Genomic DNA, 23,867 nt, shown 5'->3' on the forward strand with positions numbered 1-23,867 from the left:
ATCTCTGAGCGGTTGGCGGACGCTGGATCTTCTGGGTATGTTAAACAGCAGCCGAACCGCCGCGTTTTGAATGACTTGGAGGCGGTGAATCAGATAGGCTGGAAGTCCACAGTAGAGCGCATTCGCATAATCCAATCTGGATAATATCAGGGCGCGAATGACCATCTCCTTGGCTGGTCTCGGAAGCAAAGGAAGAAATCTGCGCAAGGTTTTAAGAGTAGAGAAGCAGATTCCAGTGAGTTTTTTCAGGTGGTCTTCAAATCTGAGATTGTTGCTAAACCAAATTCCTAGGTTTTTTACAGGTCCGCCTGTGGTTTTGGGGCTAGGAAAATCGGTGGGCCAGAGAGAGTCATAGAAGTTGACTGGAAAGGAGCCGTACAGCAGAACCTCAGATTTGCTCTCATTACACTTGAGTTGAGCCAGGGCCAGCCAACGAAAAACCGATGATAAGCAGAATTGGACTCTCGACGTGTCCGAGTTGTTTTTGGGCCATGTAAACAAGAGCTGAGTGTCATCGGCGTAGGCCATAATTTTGGCTCCTAGCTGTTCCGCAAGATAGATGAGGGGGGTCAAGTATACATTAAAGAGCAGGGGGCTTAAAGTGGAGCCCTGCGGTACACCAGTCAAGAGTTTTTTGGGAGAGGAGGAGAAAGGCGGCATCCATACTTGCTGGGACCTGTTATTTAGAAAAGATGTTAGCCAGCCGAGAGCTGGACCGGTTATGCCTATGGCTGCTAGTCTGGTGAGTAGGAGAGAGTGAGGGACCGTATCGAAGGCGGCAGAGAGGTCCAATAAAATCAGCGCCGCTCTGCCGCCTCCGTCCAAACACTCACGGATAGCCTCAGAGACCTCGACAAGGGCCGTCTCAGTGCTGAAAGCAGCTCTAAAGCCTGATTGCGCAGGGTGAAGAGCTTGAGAGTTTTCAACAAATTTGTCCAGCTGTGAAAATGCTACTTTTTCACATATCTTTGTCAGTGCTGGCAATAAAGATATGGGCCGGAAGTTAGCGGGGGTCTTTGGATCTAGGCCATTTTTTTTGAGAAGTGGTAGCAATTTTGCCTGTTTCCAGCATGCTGGCACATTGGCGCTAGAGAAAGAGAGGTTCACAATATGAGTCACCTCTTGACCGACTATATCAGCCAGGCCCGCAAGGACTCTGGCTGGGCAGGGGTCAGCGGGAGAGCCCGATTGTAAGGTGGCCAGAATTTTCACAACCTCTGTTGTGTTCACTGGAGTGAAGAGGGCAAAGTGATCCATAGCAATAGGCATAGTTGGAGAGGGAATAGTCATGGAGGCTGGAAAGTTGCTACATACAGTAAGCAAATCATCTTGGATTTTATCAATTTTTTCCACAAAGAATACAGAGAGTTCTTCACACCACTTTGCCGATGAGGCTAGGAGAGGTTGAGCGGCGCAGGGGGAGACAAAGCTTTTGACAATAGCAAAGATTTCTCCGCTATTGTTATTGGCCTTGGTAATGCGCCCGTCATAGTATGAGCTTTTTGCCACTTTGATTGCAGCATAGTACTTCTTTTGAGCTATTCTTAGTTCTTTCTTGGCCTCAGGGAGATATGCTTGTCTCCAGCGTCTTTCGAGTTTTTTGCAGCCTGATTTAAGATCGCGAAGAGTATTGGAGAACCAAGGTTTGGAGGGAGAGGAGCGAACTCTGCAGACACGACCTATTTTAGTTGAAAGAGCAACACCTTCTACGATCCATGAGTTAAATGAGCTCACTGCTGATTCAATTTCTGAAGGGAGTGAGGGGCGAGAGGTATCAAGATGATCACAGAGCATAGCTATATTAATTTTCTGTGTATGAGCCACGGGGTGATTGGTCTCAGCAGGGCGAGACAATGGCCAGGAGAATCTTATTAGCATGTGATCAGACCAGTTTACTCTTTCAGGCTCAGACATATTTATGTTGAAATTGGTACATAGTAGGTCAAGGACATGACCCCCTGAGTGAGTGGGGGCCTTGATCCACTGTTTTAGTTGGGCCATCGCAAACGCATCGTTTAGCCGAACTGTATCAGGTAGATCGAACTGGTCCACATGAATATTAAAGTCCCCCAGAAGGAGATATGTGGGGTATTTCAGGGCACGTGGGACTATCATGTCCTCTAGGGCCTCTAGAAATTTTCCTGCATGGCCAGGAGGACGGTACACCAGAGATCCACCTAGGGTAAAATGTGCCCCCAGAGTGAGAGAGAAATGGAGTATCTCGGCATCAATAGATGGACCCATGGAATCTAGAGAAAAGGTCAATTTTTCCCTGAAAATAACTGCTATGCCACCTCCTCTGCCTAGGGGGCGGTCTTGTCTAATGATTTTGAAGCCGCGTGGGATGGCGAGTTCGATCACTGGGTTACATGTATCATTGAGCCACGTTTCTGTGACAAAGAGAAGATCAAACTCGTTGTCACTTAGAAGCTCAAAGATATCATTAAAATGTTTAACCAGAGATCTGGCATTGATCAAGCCAGCCCGAAGGCAGGACGGGTCAGTAGCACACTGTGTAGGGGCAGGTGGCATAGGTTGCAAGCGGAATGTACATGCTTGACAGGTATACTGAGAAGTATCTACCAGGTCCCAATGACTCAAACAGGGGCAAGGTTTAGCATTAAGTGCTATTAAGTCCTCACGAGAGTAAGAGACACGTGGCCGATCAGTGGATGAAGGGGCAGCTGCAGGGGGGCTGGCGCTGGCCGCGTCCGGGACACGGACGGGCACAGACGGGCCCTCCTTTGGCGCTCCTTCGGCGCGCAGACGGCGCGCCCGCTGCGCGTGGCCGCTGCGCGTCCTGAAAGGCATGGCTAATTGTAGACTGAAGCCCCAACCTCCGCTGGACCGCTAACTCCGGTCCGGCAGGGTCCGACCCACACCTAAGATGGTGGCCGACCTAGCCCTCCACAGCAAACGGCACGTGAAGCCGCGGTGGACCGGGGCTTAGGGGGAATACAGTCAGTGACAGGCAAAGTAACGGTGAGTAAGAGAATAATATCACACAATTGATGTAGAAGATTTTTAAAAATTCGGTAAATTTAAGAACACATCAAATTTTAAAAGCACATCAGTACATCAGTGTAAATATAGCAAAAGGTGATTTCTAAGCAGAGGAGAGCCCTCGCAATCTGCTTCCTTTCTCAAGCGTAGCGCCGAGGTACTGCCACTGCCTCAGCCCAAACGCGCTATCAAACGAGCGTCAGGTCTAATTGTAGACTGAAGCCCCAACCTCCGCTGGACCGCTAACTCCGGTCCGGCAGGGTCCGACCCACACCTAAGATGGTGGCCGACCTAGCCCTCCACAGCAAACGGCACGTGAAGCCGCGGTGGACCGGGGCTTAGGGGGAATACAGTCAGTGACAGGCAAAGTAACGGTGAGTAAGAGAATAATAACACACAATTGATGTAGAAGATTTTTAAAAATTCGGTAAATTTAAGAACACATCAAATTTTAAAAGCACATCAGTACATCAGTGTAAATATAGCAAAAGGTGATTTCTAAGCAGAGGAGAGCCCTCGCAATCTGCTTCCTTTCTCAAGCGTAGCGCCGAGGTACTGCCACTGCCTCAGCCCAAACGCGCTATCAAACGAGCGTCAGGTCTAATTGTAGACTGAAGCCCCAACCTCCGCTGGACCGCTAACTCCGGTCCGGCAGGGTCCGACCCACACCTAAGATGGTGGCCGACCTAGCCCTCCACAGCAAACGGCACGTGAAGCCGCGGTGGACCGGGGCTTAGGGGGAATACAGTCAGTGACAGGCAAAGTAACGGTGAGTAAGAGAATAATATCACACAATTGATGTAGAAGATTTTTAAAAATTCGGTAAATTTAAGAACACATCAAATTTTAAAAGCACATCAGTACATCAGTGTAAATATAGCAAAAGGTGATTTCTAAGCAGAGGAGAGCCCTCGCAATCTGCTTCCTTTCTCAAGCGTAGCGCCGAGGTACTGCCACTGCCTCAGCCCAAACGCGCTATCAAACGAGCGTCAGGTCTAATTGTAGACTGAAGCCCCAACCTCCGCTGGACCGCTAACTCCGGTCCGGCAGGGTCCGACCCACACCTAAGATGGTGGCCGACCTAGCCCTCCACAGCAAACGGCACGTGAAGCCGCGGTGGACCGGGGCTTAGGGGGAATACAGTCAGTGACAGGCAAAGTAACGGTGAGTAAGAGAATAATATCACACAATTGATGTAGAAGATTTTTAAAAATTCGGTAAATTTAAGAACACATCAAATTTTAAAAGCACATCAGTACATCAGTGTAAATATAGCAAAAGGTGATTTCTAAGCAGAGGAGAGCCCTCGCAATCTGCTTCCTTTCTCAAGCGTAGCGCCGAGGTACTGCCACTGCCTCAGCCCAAACGCCTGGTGGTGGTGTAGGCTGCCCAAATATGAGGCCCCATAAAACTGTTTTAGTTGGCCGGGGTTTTCTCCAGGTCCCAGAAAATCCAAGAGGCTCCGAGTCGGCCCAGGCTCTACCGTGGAACCAGGCCTTGAATAACAACACTCCCTTGTCTTGTCTGCTGAGATGTCAAAGACCTCTTTGACGACCTCTTTTTCTTATGGCAGGACTTTTCCGAGTGTTCCGATGACTTGGAGTGCAACGAAGATCTTGGACTCCGCGACTGCTCCCGGGACCTTCCTTCCGACCAGGATCTCAAATGTCCTAGCGTCATATGCTGGGCCGCCATGAGCTTGAGGGATCGCTCCTGCAAGGCCTTGGGATTCATGTTGCGGCAGCTGGAGCACGACTTTAGGTCGTAGTTGCACTTGAAGCACCACAGACAAACAAGATGTGGGTCGTCACCGACATGCGTCGGTGACCGGTGCTGCAGGGCTTGAAGCTGGCCTACTTAAAGGACATCCCTGTCACAACAGGAGGAAAAAACCTCAAAAGGAGTTGACAAAACACCAAAAAACTCCAGTCAAAAGAGACTGAGGGGTAGCTCTTCTCTGGATCAGAGCTGGTTGGCGCAGAAAGAAAAGAACTGGGTGGCACCTATATAGGTGCCACAGATGTCACTTCCAGCGCAGATGACAGAGGAGGAGCCAAACAACGCCACCTACCGGCGAGCAGGAGTACTGCTTACGAAAAATCTTCAGGATAAAATCTTATGCCTGGATAACTCTAATGTAAGGAATCTAAGGCTAGAAGTCTATCAGATAGGGAGGTATTTTTTTACTAACAAAAACTCCTAACAAGAATGAATAACTATTTCAATGCTAGAAGCAAAGTAGTACCAGTAGGCAGTTTTTTCTGTAGTCCTTAATGGGCAGCCAGTAGGCAGAATTAGCTGAGATGCTGTAGTCCTGGGGCCAAATGTTTGTAAGAGATTTGCCCTGGTGTTTACTTCTTCCAGCAAATAAGAATACCATGGTATGGGATGGGAGGAGTGGTTCCTGAACAACAGGAAAGTTTCAGTTGGCAATATTATGAAAACATTTTATACCTATATAATAGCTGGTTACATTAGTGCTCATATTGTTGTCAAAAACAGACATGGACCGGGAGGAGGAAAGCAATCAGCAGAACTTTGAAGAAGTACATTTAGATCACATTCTAAAAGGGGCAGAGTGAGGTTGAGTGATACTCATTTCACCCGACTAGGCTGCATGAAAGCAAAGGGGACACAAATGTGGTCAGCCCATGTTGAAGGGATAAGCATGGGAGATGAAAGATATGCACAAAGTGAAAAGTGGGTCAAGATGGTGATCAGGACATATGGCTCATCTATAAAGTCGACTAGCTACAGCGCATTTAATGGAGATTAATTGGAAACATTCATGTAGATACCTGTTTTACTGAGCAAATGATTGAAGATGTGCTACACACAAAAGAAATTGATTGGTTAAAAAATGATACTCAGAGGAGGTTGCCAAAAGAGGGAGAGCAGTACTATATTTGGCGAATACCATTACCTTAGGGGGAGAGATTTCCTGGCCTCCTATCCCACATTTTTCACTCCGATATGAGGCATAAAACAGAACCATCATTTAATGCACCACAATCTGCCTGTTTAGTCTTTTCCAGGGCTTTTTGTCCTGATTCATGTTGGCACGACCAACTGACCGGCCAAAATCTCTCAGGGAAAATATTTACTGCACAAATTAGAATTTTGATTTGTGGACATAAAGGGGTTTGCCCATGGATCAGTATTTACAGGCCCACTCTGAATCCGGCCCTGTGTGTACAGTGAAATGAGAAGCTCTCTTGCATTGCTGCAATCAAGAAACACATTTAATTGATAAGGGGTTCAGGGATAGGGAGATATATATATATATAGTTTTTTACAGTTTTGAAAGCCACACTTCCACATATATCAGCTGCACCAAGTAAACTGATACAATATTATTTAATATGATGCTACATGCAATGTTTATTTTGTTTTATTTTTAACCCCTTAACCGTGGGGGGTAATTCCCCTCCTGTGCGGGGGGAGGGGGCCTGCGCGCGGCGCCACGGTGCTCGTGCAGAGTGCAGCTGTGCTCATGCCAAGCTGGGCTCGTCATGACTCCACCCACTCCTGTAGAACGTCCGCACAGGTGTAGAATTCACCACACGGGGATTGGCGCAGCCGTTATGACGAGCCCAGCTTGTCATGAGCACAGCTCCACTGTGCCTCATGACGAGCTGTGCTCTTCATCAGCAGGCAAGGGGTTAAATATAACTGTACCAAAGGAATGGATTCATAGAATTAAGAAATAAAGGAAAACACTTAGATTAATGTTCTGATTTAATGCACAATTGACATTTCTTCTGCACACACCACTCACTATCTGTTAATAACATTCTGTTGCTGGTTCTGCCCCTCTCCCCCTGGGCCCCATCTTTTCGAGCCGGTTCTGCCCTACTTACATCCACCTATCACATTCGTCGTTCTCTCTTTCTCGCTAGCCTTTATTTCTTTCCCTTGTTCTGCCCCACTTAGATCCACCTCTATCCCTGAGCCACTTATTTGTTCTTGCTGGTTCTGGGCCGCTTAAATCCTCTCCACTGCATTTTCCACTTTTCATCTCTTAGCTCTCTTGGTCACCAACCTTCTCTTGTTGGCTTTGCCTCTTAAATCCACTATTGCCCTCCTACCCTTCTCACTATTTCTTCCCTTCTTACATCCCTCTCTCTTTTCCCATCTTCATTTGCGCTCCCAGCCTCTTACCTTTTTTGCTTGTTCCGCCCCACTTATGCGCACTTCTCTTCATGATCTACTCACCTCTCCCGCTGTCTGTAACCTTCTTTTACTGCCTCACCCATATTACACCCACCTCTGTCCTTTCCCTTAGCCCCCAGCCTCTTACACTTAGTGGCATAACGAAACTGGTGGAGGGCCCCTCTGCAAAGTACATGGAGGAGGCCCCCCACACTCTGGACCTAGTCAGGAGCTCTCATGCCCACCCGTGCACGGTGCTGGAGGGGTCAACCTGGAGCTCGCGCCCCTCCACACTGCAGGGGCTATTGTTAGGCCACTGCTTACACTGTCTTGTTGTTTCTGCTCTTCTACATCCAACTCTCGCCCCTCACCTTTTCTCAAGCATTTGTTTGTTCTCTTGCTGATTCTCTCGCTCTTGTGATTATATTCCCTTCCCCTCTTGACCTACAGCTTCGTACCTTGTTTTACTGGTTCTGGCTTTTTCATGTCCAACTCTCTCTTCCATACTCTAATCACCTACAATCTCTTCCCACAAATGTACCTTCTCTCGGTGGTTCTGCTCTTCAGAGACTCATCTAGCTTGCTCGTCTACCCCACCACCCCTTTACTTCTCTTGTTGATTCTGCCTCTGATTCTTACTTTCTCCTCTCCCCTAAATATTCTTCACATCTCAACTCCAAGTATTTCTTCTCTGCATATAATACATATATGATAAATAAAGTTAACAAAGGTAGCACTAATGATAAAAGGGAATGCAGCAGATTTTACACAAATGTGTATTCAAGGACTAGCTCCGGAATCATCGAGAATCTCGAAAACTAACAAAAAGATGACTTTTTTGTTAAAATCATAAAAAAGGTGGCAACCCTATCTTCACCTGTCATCTCTCCCCTTCACATTCATCTTTCCCTTTCAGTTCTCTTTTTTCCCTCAACTAGAAAGAGCAATTCCCATTGTGATGGGAGCTCATTTTCTTTTTTGAAGTGCAGCAGGATCCTGGATGGCGAGAGCAGTCTTCACAACTATAAGCACCTCAAGTATCATTGGCAGTCACTCCCAGGCATGTGTGTTGCACTGTCAGTGGTTTAGGAGGAACAGCACAATACGTTCAAAGAAACAGGATTATCAACAGGTAGCCCCAGCCTACACCACAGCACCAGATGTACGAGTTACTTACCTTTGGTAACAATGTATCTGGTAGAGACTATTCTTGCCGCATATTCCTTCATGTAGAATTATCCCCAGGTGTGACACTGGATCCGGAAAACTTTTGCCACAGAATCCGTGCGTGCCAGGGGCAGGGGGACACCACAAGTATCCGCCCAGGCGTCGTCCGCGTATGTGACATCAGCGAGGTCACATAAGACCCACCCTGGCGCGCATACGTCAGTTTTCTTCGGTGAACTTTTAAGTACCACAACGCGGAGCCACCCGACAAAAAACTGTGGGAGCATGGGAACAGTGTGCGAAAGAGTAGAAAAAGGAGAGACAAACAACACCATAAGGAACTGTGCAACACTGCAGTGTCCAAAGGCAGGGGCAGAAGAATGAACAGAGCAGAGCCCTGAGCAGCCACTCTAGCAGCACATAGACAGCCTTTCCCATGAAACAAGGAACAGGCGTAAAAAGCCATGATACACGTAACAGGCCCACCACCCCATCCAGAAATAAGGAAAGGGAGCCAGTCCCAAGACTATATAACAGCTAGCACTACCCCAGATATGGTACGTTAAGAACCCTCTTTGGAAGAACTTCCGCAGCAGAGGAAAAAACAAAAGGGCCACGGGGAAAATCAACCCGGCAGAAGGCTTGACAAGCAGCTCAAGCAAGGAAGAAGGCCTTATCTCAGGGCCAAATCTCCGAAACAACTCCAGCGAAAAACACACACAAATTGTCAACAAAGGGCCGTCCAGCAGCCAACAATGCCAAAGTCCCAAGGAGAACTCAATGGCCAGAAACCACACTCCCCAGGCAGAAGAAGCGGCCTAAGAAGGCCCAGAACCAGCCTCCTGCTGAGTCACTGAGAAGGGGAAGGAGGAGGATAAGGTGGAGGAGGAGGACAACAAAGCCCTGCCAGGAACCTCTGGCATGGAACAACAAAAAACCTCGGCCAGCTGGTTCAAGAACCAACACATCAGGGAGGGCATGTGTTGGATCTGGTATTCGCAAATAAGACGGATACCAAGATAATTGACATATTGTCGCAAAGCTGGTCGGATCACTCTTTAGTGCATTTTCACATTTCAATTCCCCGATCGGAGACAAGCAATAGCTGTCGGACTACTTTCTGACAGGGAAGAAAATGGGACAAGCTAATCAATAATAAGCTATACTTGACACCCCCTAGCCAAAATCTGTTTGCTTCATCTTGTTCCATCGAGAAAAACTATCAGGAATACTGCAATTTAATTGACAGATTCCTGGATAAGTTAATCCCCATTAAGAGACTCAAAAACAGGAAGAAAGCCTCTGCCCCATGGTTTAGTGTGGAATTGAAAGCTTTACGCTCTAGTTATGTTAACAATTATTTCTAGAGCGCACGTACACCCAGAGGTTTCATGGCGCTATGACTGAAGAGATGCAACCCGTATGGTGTTATGCGCAGGCCTGCATGAAAAGCCAAGTTTTCAGCAATCCCCTAAAGCACATCAAGTCTGTACAGCTTCTGATCTCGATGGGTAATGCGTTCCAGAGTTTAGGAGCCAAAAAGGCAAACCTACGTCCACCTTGGCATTTGAGTTGATAAGATGGTACCATCATCAACTGAAGTTGGGCAGAGCGCAGGGGACGTAGGGGGATATACCTAGAGACTAACTTGTTAATGAATGCAGGGCTGTTGCAATATTGTAACTTAAATGTCAGGCATCCTGATTTAAACAATGATCTCTGAGCAACCGGAAGCCAATGTAACTTCTTCAGGAGGACGGATGCAGAGTGCCATTTGGGTTGATGAAATATCAACCTTGCCGCTTGGTTCTGAACCAGCTGGAGGCGTTTGGATAGAAAGAGTGGAAGTCCCAGATAGACAGCGTTGGCGTAGTCTAAATGGGACACCACCAGTGCAATCACCACCTGCACTAGTGCTGAGTGAGTAAACATACGGCAGATCTTTCTTATCCTGCGAAGTTGAAAGGAACAGGAGGAAACCACTGTCCCAACCTGTGTTTTCAAGGATAGGTCACTGTCAATGGTTACCCCCAGACTACGTACATGGGGGGCCGGTTGTGGTGGATTACCTAATTCAGGCAGCCAATAATGAGGGCACCAGAACCTGCTGCTGTTCCCTGTCAGCAACAGTTCGGTCTTGTCTGGATTCCATTTAAGATGGTTCTGATCCATCCACTGACGGATAAACCGCATTGTCTCTTGAAATTGTGAGACTGAACTTGAGGTACCATCAATTGTGAACAGGAGCTGCAAATCATCAGCATAGTTAAAAGTGACTGTATTCATTTCTTTCAATGCCAGAATCAAGGGACATAAATAAATTTTGAATAGATGAGGTGATAAAGAGGATCCCTGCGGGACCCCACAAGAAATGGAAGACTTGGCAGCCATAAAGTTCCCTAGTCGAACCGCTTGAGAGCGACCATTGAGGAAGGAACAAATCCAACTGAAGGCCGAACCCTGGATGCCGGCCTGCCCGACACGGTCGCACAGGATTTTGTGGTCGACCGTGTCGAACTCCTCCGACAAATCCAGAAGGACCAGCGCCTGAGGTATACCTAGGTCGGCCTGACATAGGGAGTCAAGGAGTGTCAGCATGACCGCCTCTGTACCATGCGCTGGGCGAAAACCCGCTTGATGTGGGTCCAAATACCTTGATGATTCAATAAAGTTGGACAAACATGTTGCTACATGTGCCTCCAGCACCTTGGCTAAAAAAGGGAGTAAGGAAATAGGTCGGTAATTTGTCAGGATAGCAGGGTCAGCACCTGTTTTTTTTTTAGAAGTGGGACCACAAATGCCTCTTTAAATGACCTAGGGACGAAGCCCTGGCAAAGGGACTCGTTTAGGAAACTAATCAATAAGTCAGGAAAACTAGAGAAGGCCTCTTTCATAACATGAGGAGGACAGCTGTCCAGGGGGGACCCTGATTTTACTCTGGACAACAAGTTGTTTAGTATATTGATAGTTATGACTGGGAAGGAATCTAAAACGGATGTATTTTTGTTTACAGTGAGAATCGTCCTTGCCCCAAATGTTTTAGGTATGCTTGCTTTAATTCGTGCAATTTTATCTAAAAAGAATTTGTTCAGTGTATCACAGAATTCTTGTGTGGGAGAGGGGTCCGGGAGGATCCTATCAGGATGAGAGAGTACGTTAACAATAGTGAAAATGTCCTTGGAACTATTACTGGCATTCAAAATCCTGAATGAGAAATAGGATCTCTTAGCTGTAATAATGGCTAGTTTATAGTCACCTCTAGCTGCCAGATAGGCCGGTTTCCTATCTTCAGCATATTGTGAGCGCCATTTCCTCTCTTTTTGGCGCAGCTGTAGTTCCTGTTTTTTTAAGTCCTCTGTAAACCATTTCTGTGCGTCTGCCCGAACAGGTTTTAATTTTTTCAGAGGCACATGCATATTGCTGGCCCTCAATAGCCACTCGACCAGCCTGCCCTCACATAGCTCAATATCTTTATCCACTGTGGGGAGCGTATTAGTGAGAGTTATCAAAAACTGCTCTTTATCCAGATTATGCCATTTCCGAGACAGAACTGCCTCTCGCCTAGCCAAGATGTTTCTAGCCTGGAAAGGCACTATCAATCAATTTAATTAAGTGATGGTCTGACCATATACACGGCTCAACAATAGGACTAGCCGATAAGGGGTTAGTGGACCACACTTGGTCCAGAATGTGGCCCTTGATATGGGTTGGTTGAGTGATGTACTGTGTCAGATTAAGATTTGTTAAAAGGTCTGTCAATTCCCCTGATTGTGTGCCACCCAATGGATCGTTGGCCCAATAGTTAAAATCTCCTATAAGGAGAACTTTTGCGTATTTCGTGACCAAATTGGAAATTTGTTCGGTTAACAAGGTAGGAAACGTGGGCATGTTTGACGGGGGCCTATAGATCAAGACACAGACCAGTGGTTCCATGTCTGATACTAATTTAATAATCAAATTATCAACATTTGTAAGGGTCGGAGGTGTCAAAGCCACAAATGTGTGGTCTTTATGAATTATTGCAGCTACTCCCCGCCCTTTTTTCCTGTCGACCGATTGGCGTGGAGTATATATTAGTTATCTGGTAACGCAGCAAGGATATCAGGTGTGGAATCAGGTGACAGCCATGTTTCCGTAATTAACAAAATGTCAGGTTTCTCCGTTTGAATGAGTAAAAAGATGTCTAGCTGGTGTTGCACTAAGGAACGAGTGTTTATATAAAAAATACATAAAGGTCTACCGGTGTTTTTATGACAGCCCACTAGAGGTATCACCGGTACCAACAGCAATTCATAATGTGCCTTAGATCTCCAAATACCATATTGCCTTAAAATAGCCGATAGCTCAGGAGCAATAGGGCGAGTAGGAGAGTGGAGGAAGCGAAGTTTATTAGAGGAATACTTACGACTTTGGGCATAGTGGCTGAGCCCTAGGCCAGAACGGGCGCAGACGGGCCCGCCTTTGGCGCGCCCGCTGCGCGCGTCCGCTGCGCGCGTCCGCTGCGTCGGACATTTATCCCCTGCCCCCGCTCCTCCCACCGCACAGTGATTGGCTGGATCAGGGGAGTTTCACGAGACAGCGGCAAGCAGTCCCCCGCAAATAATTCCCCGGTAATGCTCGTTTTTTTAGAGCGTGTTAGCAATTCACAATTCAAAAGCAAGGATTTCTTAACAGTCTAAACAAATTAAAATATTTGTACCAAGTCTAGACACATTAAAATATTCGTGCAAAGTACGCAATAGCAGCTCAGCGCGAGCAGCAGTTGTAAGAGGGCGGGGAGAAAATGGAGGAGAAACTATGCGGATATAGATAGAAAGGAACTAAAAGTAGCTCAGGCCCGCAACAAGGAAGGCATTGCGAAGACCAAAGCAGATTTCTTCGCCGATTCTATTCTGCATGCTCTGAATCGCATCCAAAGCACTGTTTAGCATCGTGAAGAATCTCTCACAGCCAACTTGTACAAGCAACAAGGTGGTCGCCTCACAGAAACTCTGCGATTCGATCGCGATACATTTTGAGGAAAAAGTCAGTAAGATCGTGGGCGAATTAGGCCCCAATATTAATAACAACTGGGATGACCGGATCGGAAGATCAGGAGAAGAACCTATAGCAGTCTCCTGATTGGAAAACTCCCACCCTTAGTCTCAGAGAGGCGAATGACAGTATACACTCTCAGACTTAAGGAGCCTGATAGGTGAACCACCACAAGGAAGATTGCTCGGTGCTTCAACCTGTTCTACAGGTAAATCTCCTCCAAAAATAGGGTGCGAAGCCCAGAGCCACTCTGTATTTGATATTATGGATGGTGTTGGTATTGTTTGACAAAATCTGAATGCTGCTCGCTGAGATGGAATAGAGCAACACCTAAACTGCAAGACAGACTGCCACCAGCTCTCACACATTTATGTGCTGATGCTGTTCAGATGCCAACCAAAGACATTGCGCCATCATGTGACCCAAATGGGCATCCCAGCCAAGCAAGGAGCAAACTGTGATCACAATAGCTTGAAGCTGAAAAGACAGCCCACCAATAGATTGGAGGGGACCTTCCACTAGTTCAAATTTAGATGAACAGAGTGGAAAATTCACTATTACGGCTCAATATTCCCCTGATGTTAGAACCACTGGAGAGAAAATGGAGGAGAAACTATGCGGATATAGATAGAAAGGAACTAAAAGTAGCTCAGGCCCGCTACAAGGAAGGCATTGCGAAGGCCAAAGCAGATTTCTTCGCCGATTCTATTCTGCATGCTCCGAATCGCACCAAAGCACTGTTTAGCATCGTGAAGAATCTCTCACACCCAACTTGCACAAGCAACAAGGTGGTCGCCTCACAGAAACTCTGCGATTCGATCGCGATAGATTTTGAGGAAAAAGTCAAGATCGTGGGCAAATTAGGCCCCAATAATGTTAACAACTGGGATTACCGGATCGGAAGATTAGGAGAAGAACCTATAGCAGTCTCCTGTTTGGAAAACTTCCAGGTTCCATCTGAGGACCGGTTTAATGAGCTGGCCCTGAGCATTACATCTGGCTCCCCCCGGGGACCCCTTACCCCATAGAATCTGGAAAACATCTGGTAAGGAGACCTTCCCTTGGTAAAGCAAAATTTGCATCCAATCTTTAGAAGAGGGAGTAGTCCCGGAAACATGGAAGAAGGCGATAATCACTCAACTGCTCAAGAAACCCTCCCTTGATCCCCTGGTTCCAGTCAATTTTAGACCAATATCTCTCCAATATCTCTCCTACCATACCAAATCTTGGGAACAATTGTCAGCAAAACCATGTCTGGATATCTGGAGGACAACCTCCTACTAGACAAGGACTGCCTTGGTCACCGTTATGGACAATCTTTGGATGCGAACAGACAAGGGAGAATCTTCCGTTTTAGTATTACTTGATATATCGGCCGCATTCGACATGGTGAACCATACAGTACTGCTGGAGAGATTAAAAACGATGGGGGTAAAAGGATGTGCCTTGCAATGGTTACGTTCCTACCTAACTGGAAGGCAACAGATAGTGTCACTGCCTCCTTATGAGGCGAGCCAGTCTTTAGTTGTGCATGGGGTTCCGCAGGGATCGGCGATTAGCCCCATCCTCTTTAATATCTATCTGCGTCCCCTTCTCTCTTTGATCAAGTCCTTCGATATCGACCTGGTCAACTATGCGGACGACACCCAATTGGTGTTTTCCCTGAAAGGGAAAGGGCGGTATCGATGGACAAGTTTCAAGAGTGTATGCGCCGGACAGCAGGCTGGCTCAGGCAGAACTCTCTGCAATTTAATGGGGGGAAAACAGAGGTGCTGTTCTGTCCTTCCTCTAGTGTGCACCAATCGCTAATACCAGACTTTAAGCTCACCCTAGAGGACGACCCCTTGATTCCGGCCCAAACTGTGCGTAACCTGGGGGTACAATTGGAGGGTAATCTCCAGATGGAATCCCAGGTTAAAAAAACGACCAACATATGCTTTGCGTTGTTGCGAATGCTACATCAGATCCTTCCGCTCCTGCCCAAGGACATGCGCTCCCTTGTGGTACAGAGTGTAATTCTCGGTAGACTGGACTACTGTAATGCTCTGTACTTGGGAGCACCACAGTACATCATACAGAGATTACAGAGAGTTCAGTCTATGGCAGCTAAACTGGCTCTGAATAGGCAACGGAGGACCTCTACCACTGCAGCCTTGAGAGATCTACATTGGCTGCCCATCAAAGAGAGGATCCATTTCAAGTCCCTATGCATCGTGTACAAAGCGGCACACAGAATGGGCCCTATTCCTCTACGGGAAAGATTTTCTTGGTACAATCCGGAAAGGCAGCTCCGCTCTTCCAATGTAAACCTGGTAAAGACCATCAGCTTTAAGAGAGCCAGGATGGGCGGTAGAGCCTTTGGCGTGGTGGCGGCTAAACTCTGGAATGATCTTCCCCAGTCCATTAGACACTCCTACACGCTAACCGGCTTTAGAAAGCTGGTGAAAACCTGGCTATTCCCGAGGGGCGATATCTAGTACCCCCGCTGTAATGACGGACTGGTTCAACCGTAATACCTTTTGAAGTTCTAGCGCCAGGATAACCGTAGGGTGACAGGTTTGCGCCATACAAATGCTTGATACACTACAATACAATTAACCAGAGTAAAATAAAACTCTGAATCATTTCTCGAAAATCCGAAATCCTCAGAGGTAAAATGGCCTTCATGCGGGTTGTCTTCAGCCCTGCTCCTGTCGCAGGCACCCTCTATGTAGGAGACTGTTCAGAAATGTATGGTTAAGCCCAGGTCAGGCAAGAGAGTGGTTGTCTGCCGCAAGTGCTCAGTGACCAGTGCTGGAGACTCTGTTTTCACCAGCACCCACTCAAGTATGGAAATAAATGAGATCTCGACAGACGCAGAGATGCCGTCACAACTGCCAGGGATGTCGTAAAGAAGTGTATGAGTGGTAAAACACTGACAGTGCGGGGAACTCACTGTGAACCTCAGGCAAAGTTTGTAAGTAGGGAGAACCAGAAGACAGAAATAGGCATTTTGATGATACATGGACGGCAACCAGTAGACCTCATGTTCAGATCTTGTAGGACTTGGCTGAAAGAAAGCAACTACTTGTGTTGCATGAACAAATTCAGAATATGAAGTTCTGGAGTAGGTGTCAGGTCTCCAAAAATTCATGTTCCCCTTTCTTCCAGAGGTACCACATTGATGGCACCTTTTTATATACACACACACACATATATATATATATTCACTGAAAAAAACATAGGTTTCAGGCAGGTTATAGTTAGAAATTAGCATTTAAAAAACCTTAGAAATTCACTGAAAAAACCATAAGGTTCAGGGAAGTTATAGTTAGTTGGACATTTCACTCGTACAAAACCAGTGAAATTCCCCTTTTATAGCTAGTTCAGCTAACTATAACTCGCACGCCCGCAATGCACTGCTGACGATGTCACATATTGCATCACACATGACATGGTCAGTGACATCACTCATGACATCACTGATGACATCATCCAGTGAATGTGTGTTTTTCTGAAAATTAAATATGTTTTATATATGTATATCTCAAGGTCGATGGAAGAATAAATGGGTATATAAGTGTTTTAATCGATAATTTGTTTTTTGTAAAATTGATTGTATAACGGACTGATTAAGTGTATCTTAGTGAATACATGGGTTAGTGAATAATGTTTAAATATGTCAAATCTGTACTAGTCTCTCTGTGTATAAGTGGCTGCATGGGTTGGTGAGTAGTTACATGAGTGTCTATATAGGTTATTAGTTGGTGTTTTGAGTATCAGTATGAGTGTCTGAGTGTCTGTATGGTTAGGTGGGGGTATTAGATGCATGAATGAGTGACTCACTGTTTGTATGTGTTGAAGACAGCATGTGTGCAGGACTGTTCGGGTGGATGAGTGTGTGTATGGGTGTGTTAGTGAGTGAATGACTGTCTCAATAGTGTCTTTATGGGTAACTACATATGTTTTAAACTAGTATATGTGAGTATTGGTGTATATAAGTCAGTATATGTGAGAGTGAGAGATTGGAAGAGTTCCTGTATAAATTAGGATGTGTTTCTATAAGTGATTGCTTAAGAGAGTAAGTATGTGTACGTTTCTGTAGAAGTAAGTGTGGTGGTGTGTGTATAACTGTATATGCAAGTAAATGGATGTTTGATACTTTGTTTGCATGTGTGACTATGTGTGTGAGTAACTATGGATGAGTGTCAGTGTGTAACAGGATGTATAGGTGTATGGGTACATATGATGAGTGAGTACTGTATGAGTGAATATATAGGACTTGGTGAATTAGTGGAAGTGTGTGTAGATCTTGGAATTACTGAATAGGTGTGTTGTAAGTGGTATTGGTATGTCCATTGTTTTGAAAATGTTAGTTTCTATTTTTGAGTGTGTGTAACAAAAGTTATATTAGGGTGCGAGGAGCTCTGCCACTCTATCACAAGGATGATGTCATCAGTGATGTCATGAGTGATGTCATGAGAGTTGTCACTGACCATGTCATCAGTGATGTAATATGTGACGTGATCAGCAGTGCATTGCGGGCGCGCGAGTTATAGTTAGCTGAACTAACTATAACGGGGGAATTTCACTGGTTTTGTACGAGTGATAAGTTCAACGAACTATAACTTCCCTGAAACCTATGGTTTTTTCAGTGAATTTCTAAGGTTGTTTAAATGCTAATTTCTAATATAACGTGAACAAGGCTTTACCGCCGAAACCCGTAGCGAGGAATTAAACTTCCTGATTTCTTTATCTTATTGAAGCCTGAGAGTGCATTTTGTTTTTCAATACGGACATTAGTGGATTTATTCAACCGGGTGCTCTCCTGGTGCATGTACCACCCTCCATGGGGCCAAAGTCTCGTCAGAGCGCTGGAGTAAGGATATATATATAAGGATATATATCTATACTACTATAATAAAGGAAGAACTTTCAGCCTTTGAGGCGGGTAAACTCGGGAACCACAGCGCCAATCCACACACCCGATACACCGTTGGAATCGTCAGGGTGTGTAGATGGTTATAGGCTATATACATTTTTTTTAAAACGTGATTTAAAAATGTACAGTTAAAAAAAAGTAGGCCCTCCGAAGTAGCGCCGGCCGCGACGTGCGTGCTCACGTCAGGAGCGCAGGGAGGAGCGGCGTCCAGGAGCGCGACGAGGAGCGGCGGACATGGCGCGGGGAGGAGCGCGACGAGGAGCGGCGGACATGGCGCGGGGAGGAGCGGTGACGTGAGGAGCAGCGGACAGGCCAGCGGCGGTGCGAGCAGCGGACAGGCGGGAGGAGCGGCGGCTCAGGTAAGGGGACCCATGTCGGGGCAGGCAGGGGTCGGGGCAGGCGGGGGACGGGGCAGGCGGGGGACGGGCCGGGCGGGGTCCTGGGCTGCTGCACAATGTCGGGGCGGGCGGGGGTCGGGGAAGCCTGTTGCACCCGGACAAGGTCGGGCGGGCTGCTAGTATATATATATATATATATATATATATATATATATATATGGCAGCGTGATCAAGGGCTTTTCAGCTCGAAACGCGTCGCTGGTTCTGTTTTTGTAAATAAATCCATCTGTTGCTGACTTCGTTGGTCCGTTCCTCATTTATGCTGGCGTGGAGGCGGTGTCTGCGAGCGCAGAGCGTGCTGAGGAGGATTATATATATATATATATATATATATATATATATATATATATATATATATATATATATATATATATATATATATATATATATATATATATATATATATATATATATATATATATATATATATATATATATACTCTCCGGTCACCCTCAATCCCAGAGTTAAAAGATACGCGTTCCGGCTTTCTCCCCTGGCCACTTCACCCAGTGAGGTGCTGGAAAATAATCCAATCACGGTTTTGTTGTCACGTTCCCAAAAACAAATCCATAGATCTCCTCACAACGTGTTGAAATACGGTTTATTCAAAGAATTCCAGCACGGAAAATAGAGATCTTTTATCTTATTTTTGGGGACAAAACCAGGCTCCCTAGGACCATTCCAAATCCTCTCTGGAATAGGGGATGCTCGCCCATACCCCCATCTACTTTACATACCTTAGTGTCAGGGTGCACTCTTCAGCGCCTGGCGTAACAAACATTTTCAGGTACTTCCAGCCAGTCTGATCGCTCAGATTCACGGATCCTCTGAAAATCTGCACATCCCAAACTGGACAGAAGGAAGGGGAAAATGCTGCCTCGCCTAAGGAGATTTGTTTACTTTTCAAATTTTGATCCGTGACTACAGATATGAAGAGCATTTACAGATCAACTTCACCACAGAATAGTAGTAGAATTACTGCCAAAAATAACAGTTTACAAGAATAGCAAGTTAATGACAAATAGTGACTTGATTATTTGATTACAAATGCATATTGTTAAGACACTGATTTAAAATGATATAAGAGCCTGCACTGTTTGATCCATGATGTATACTCGTATTACCTTGCACTGCTACTCTTCTGCGATCTCAGTTTCCTGATGGACAACCACTTTTGTCACCGACATGTCTGGGTGCTGCTCCTTTGCTTCCTTAATAGCCTGAACCAGAACCTTAGAAAAGAAACACAAGCAAGTCAGTGCCTCACTCTTCTGAATGAATAACACTAATATAGGTAGCAAACATTTCTCCTTGCTATAATTAGGAAAAATACTCTAATTTCAAAACAAGGAGAAATGCATTCTATTCATTGTTCAGAAAAAACCCTTTACACAGCATGCCAGTCCAATAAGCAACAGTTAAGTATGGCTCTGATACAGAGCCATTAGCATGACTACTAGATTCCTAACCTGGGTAGTCACTGTTCTAATGTCACAACAGTGGAAAACAAAGCTTTTTTCTACTATTACTATGTCATAAGGGGGAACCACTTGCATCCACTCTGATCTTCACCTCGCCCAGAAACCGAAGCAACAGAAAGGAGGGCGACTATCTTCTGCCTCAGCAGACTCCAGTCAATCTCGGTATTCCGAAAACCTGAGAGTGAAGATAATCCATTTAGCCAGTTCAAGCAGACCGAGCTAACAGAGGACTATAGGCAGCACTGATAGGTGCTCTTTAACAGAGCCTGTCGGTGCATCGGCAGTGCGCGGCTCTACTAGAGTGAAGAGCAAGGTTTTGACCAGGGAGGAGGACGGAAGTTACAGTGTGGGGAGGGTGGCAGGAGATCTTGAGGTTATTTTACTTAAGTGATGTTGGTGCGTGACAGGATGCCAAATATTGGGTTATGTTAAAGACTAGAGTGTGAAGGGTGTTTACAAGGGTGGTATACGCAAGGTATAACTGCTGTCTTTGGGAAGGGGTAGAGGTAAACCAATTTCACAATATACACACGGTTTTAAACAAATAAAATGCATATTTTTTTAAAAAAATTACATTATATTTTACTTGTACAAATAGGAGTGCTTTCCTGCAGTCCAAGATTGCTCCTTTATTTTATAAAATGCGTTGTCTAATAATTTAGCTGGAGCTTCACTGTTAGACATATCTTGGGAGGTCTGTGGTCCTAATTCATTTGCTAAATGTATTAGTTTCCAGGTAAAGAGTGGTAAATTACATTGCTGAAGAGAGATTCCAATAAAAAGAAGCTGATCTGATATGATCTGGTTTTAGTTAACAACCCAAATGAGAAAAATAACTATCAGGAAAGACCACATTTCTTTTTAAAACATAAATTTTTATTGAGTTTCCAAATACAATAATACACGCTCATTAGATATATGATACACCCATTGATAAAAGGACATCAAAATCCTTCAAGGATCGGAAATGTGCAGAGCGGTTCGCCTACTCGGCTATCCAGGCAGTAGAGAGAACTTGCTCTTTTCTGGTGAGCTAAACAGTGCATCACGTAAAGTGAATAAAAAAAGATAAGGAAAAAACAATCAAAGTTACCCCCCTCCCCCCTAGTCCTCTGGTCCAGGCTACGTATTGTATCTCAAAAGAAAATTGCATTCACCGGTTTGGCTGTAAGAATATACAAAACGTATGCAATATTACATACAGATACATACATCCCTAGGCAATAACAAAGGAACGTAGCATGATGTTACTCAACTTCGGGCAGATTGACTGTAGGAGGTATGGGAGCAGTGAGTGACATGGGTCCTGCTGGGGAGACCGAAGGGGTAAGTGAGTCAAGGGCTTTAAATGTTTCTAACATTTGGTACCATTCCATGGAAATAGGAGTTCTGCGGTGGCCTCGGAATTCTTCATGCCTTATGATTGAGCTCTCTGCAGTGCCCCACCTGTTCCTTTCCGTCTGCCAGGTCAGTGCTGTAGAGGGATTGGCGGATTTCCATCTCATGGTGATGGCCCGTTTCGCAACAAGTACAGCCAGGTCTGCAAATTTATACTGAACTCTGTTTATTGGGGCGTTTATGGAGGCCTAGTAGACAGCTATCCGCAGCCAACCAGTCAGCCGTACCAGTGAACTTCTGGATTCCATAATTGTTTGCCAGTAAGTTCGCAAGCGGGGGCAATGCCACAGCATGTGAAGCAGGTCTGCATCCACTTCATGACACCTGGGGCAAGAAAGCTGAGCATCCGGGTAGATACAATTCAAACGATGTGGGGTAAGATAGGCCCTGTGTAGAATCATGTATTGTATGTATTTAAATTTAGCATTGCGGGAGACTTTCTTGGGAAATTCTTGTATAGATGTCCATTCCCATCTGTTAGCTCCCTCCTCAAACCCAGTGACCATTTAGTCCGAAGTGGAGTCAGCGATGTTCCTGAGTGTATGCAAATTCCCCTGTAGAGCCACCGGGTGAGATGACGACCGGTACCCATCAGATGTGTAGCATATACAAGTTCATGCTTTGGGGGGGTTCTATACCATCGGGGAACCAATGACGTTTGATATAATGGATGATGGTAGCATGAAGAAGAAACAGTGTTGGGGGGACCCCCTGAGCACGGGTGAAATTGTTGTGGTCCACTAGTGTACCCTCTACGAATAGTGCCCCAACAGTGGACACCGCATCCCGTTCCCAGGGGAACACAATCATTTTTTAAATTAACCTGTGTGCGACAGGGATCCCAAGGAAGGGAATATTGGGAGAGTATGGGAGGGCTTTCTTTGTGTACTGAAGAGTCTTCTTCCAGTACATCAATGCTGTGCTAAGCAAGGGGGGAGCCGTAGGTGGGATTCTACCCCGTGGTAAAAGTAAAGCGTGAAGAGTACCCTGACCGAGAAGTCAGGCAGTATACCCAATTTCTTGGGTGTGTCTGCCCACTAGCCAATTGAACAGCCATTGTAGTTGACTGGCCATACAATATGCCCGAAAGTCCGGTGCTCCTAGACCGCCCTCCTCAGATCGGAGCTGTAGTTTTGCCAGGCCCACTCTCCTACGTCCCTTTCCCCAGACAAGGTCTAACATTAGAGTGTCTAATGTCTTAAAAATTAGAGACAGGATTATAACCGGTATGTTGGCGAAAAAATAGAGGAGGTAGGGGAGCATCACCATTTTTGAGATGGCTATCCTGCCCATCACAGACAATGGCAATGAGGTCCAAAAAGAGACCAGCTTCCGAAGGGACTGTATTGCCCTCTATAGATTGCCATAAATGAAGTCCTGGGGAGTACTATAGATTTGTATACCCAAGTACTTAAAAGTGTCTGAGGCGGTCGTCCATAGTAGTTCTCCGAAAGCCATTGGGTCCGGAGCGTCCCTATGTCGCATAATGAAGGCATGAGACTTTTTGGCGATAATGACCAGGCCCGATATCTGCCCAAAGCATTTAAATATAGACGGAATGGGTTCTAGGCTTGCAGTGAGGTCCTTTAAGTAAAGAATAATGTCATCGGCATAAGCAGATGCGACATATGTCACGGTAGTTGTTGGTATCCCCAAGTCCATGGCATCCTTACGAAGCTTGAGGAGTAGGGGTTCCAGTGCCAAGACAAACAGTATTGGCAAAAGAGGACAGCCCTGCCGGGTACCCCTGGCCACAGAGTATGCAGCCGAAATATATGAGCCTATCTGGGCCCGAGCCGTGGGGGAGGCGTACAAAAGCTCGACCCATTTCACGTAGCCCTTTGGGATGGCAAATTTTTTAAGAGTCGAATGCCTGTTGCATATCAAGAAAGATGCACCCAGCAGAGTCGGAAAGGGCTGCTGCAGTTTCCATAAGATAATGAAGGTGCCTGCTATTGAGGGATGTGCTGCGGCCTGGTACGAAGCCGCACTGGTCAATATTAATATGTTTTGGGAGATAAGAGAGCAGGCGCTGAGCTAATATTTTGTTGAGTATTTTATACTCAGTAGCTAAACTGCAGAGAGGACGATAGCCCGATATATGACGGGGGTCCCTATTAGGTTTGGGAAGGGAAACAACCAGGGCCTACATAGTCGTAGTGGGGAGCGTGCGCTTATCTAGTGCCGTCATATAAAGGTTCTCTAGGTGTGGAGCCAGCTGCTCGGCATAGATCAAGTAAAACTCCGCCGGCAATCAGTCCAGACCTGGGGTCTTGTTTCTAGGGAGGTCTTTAAGGGCTCCTAGTATGTCA

At 46.0% G+C, this 23,867-nt stretch overlaps 1 protein-coding gene across 6 annotated transcripts in view; it reads right to left on the reverse strand.

Annotated features, from left to right (window-relative positions):
- Nucleotides 1-23,867, reverse strand: part of LOC144823747 (protein 4.1-like) — a 960,864-nt gene that overhangs the window by 26,872 nt on the left and 910,125 nt on the right. For all 6 annotated transcript variants that reach the window (XM_078682548.1, XM_078682547.1, XM_078682545.1 and 3 more), the window contains one exon: nucleotides 19,801-19,908. In XM_078682548.1, coding sequence (XP_078538674.1) covers nucleotides 19,810-19,908 — 99 coding nt within the window. In that variant the 3' untranslated portion in view covers nucleotides 19,801-19,809. The remainder of the gene's footprint in view (nucleotides 1-19,800; nucleotides 19,909-23,867) is intronic.

Source organism: Lissotriton helveticus, chromosome 3_1 (assembly GCF_964261635.1).
Source record: "Lissotriton helveticus chromosome 3_1, aLisHel1.1, whole genome shotgun sequence".
Taxonomy (NCBI): domain Eukaryota; kingdom Metazoa; phylum Chordata; class Amphibia; order Caudata; family Salamandridae; genus Lissotriton; species Lissotriton helveticus.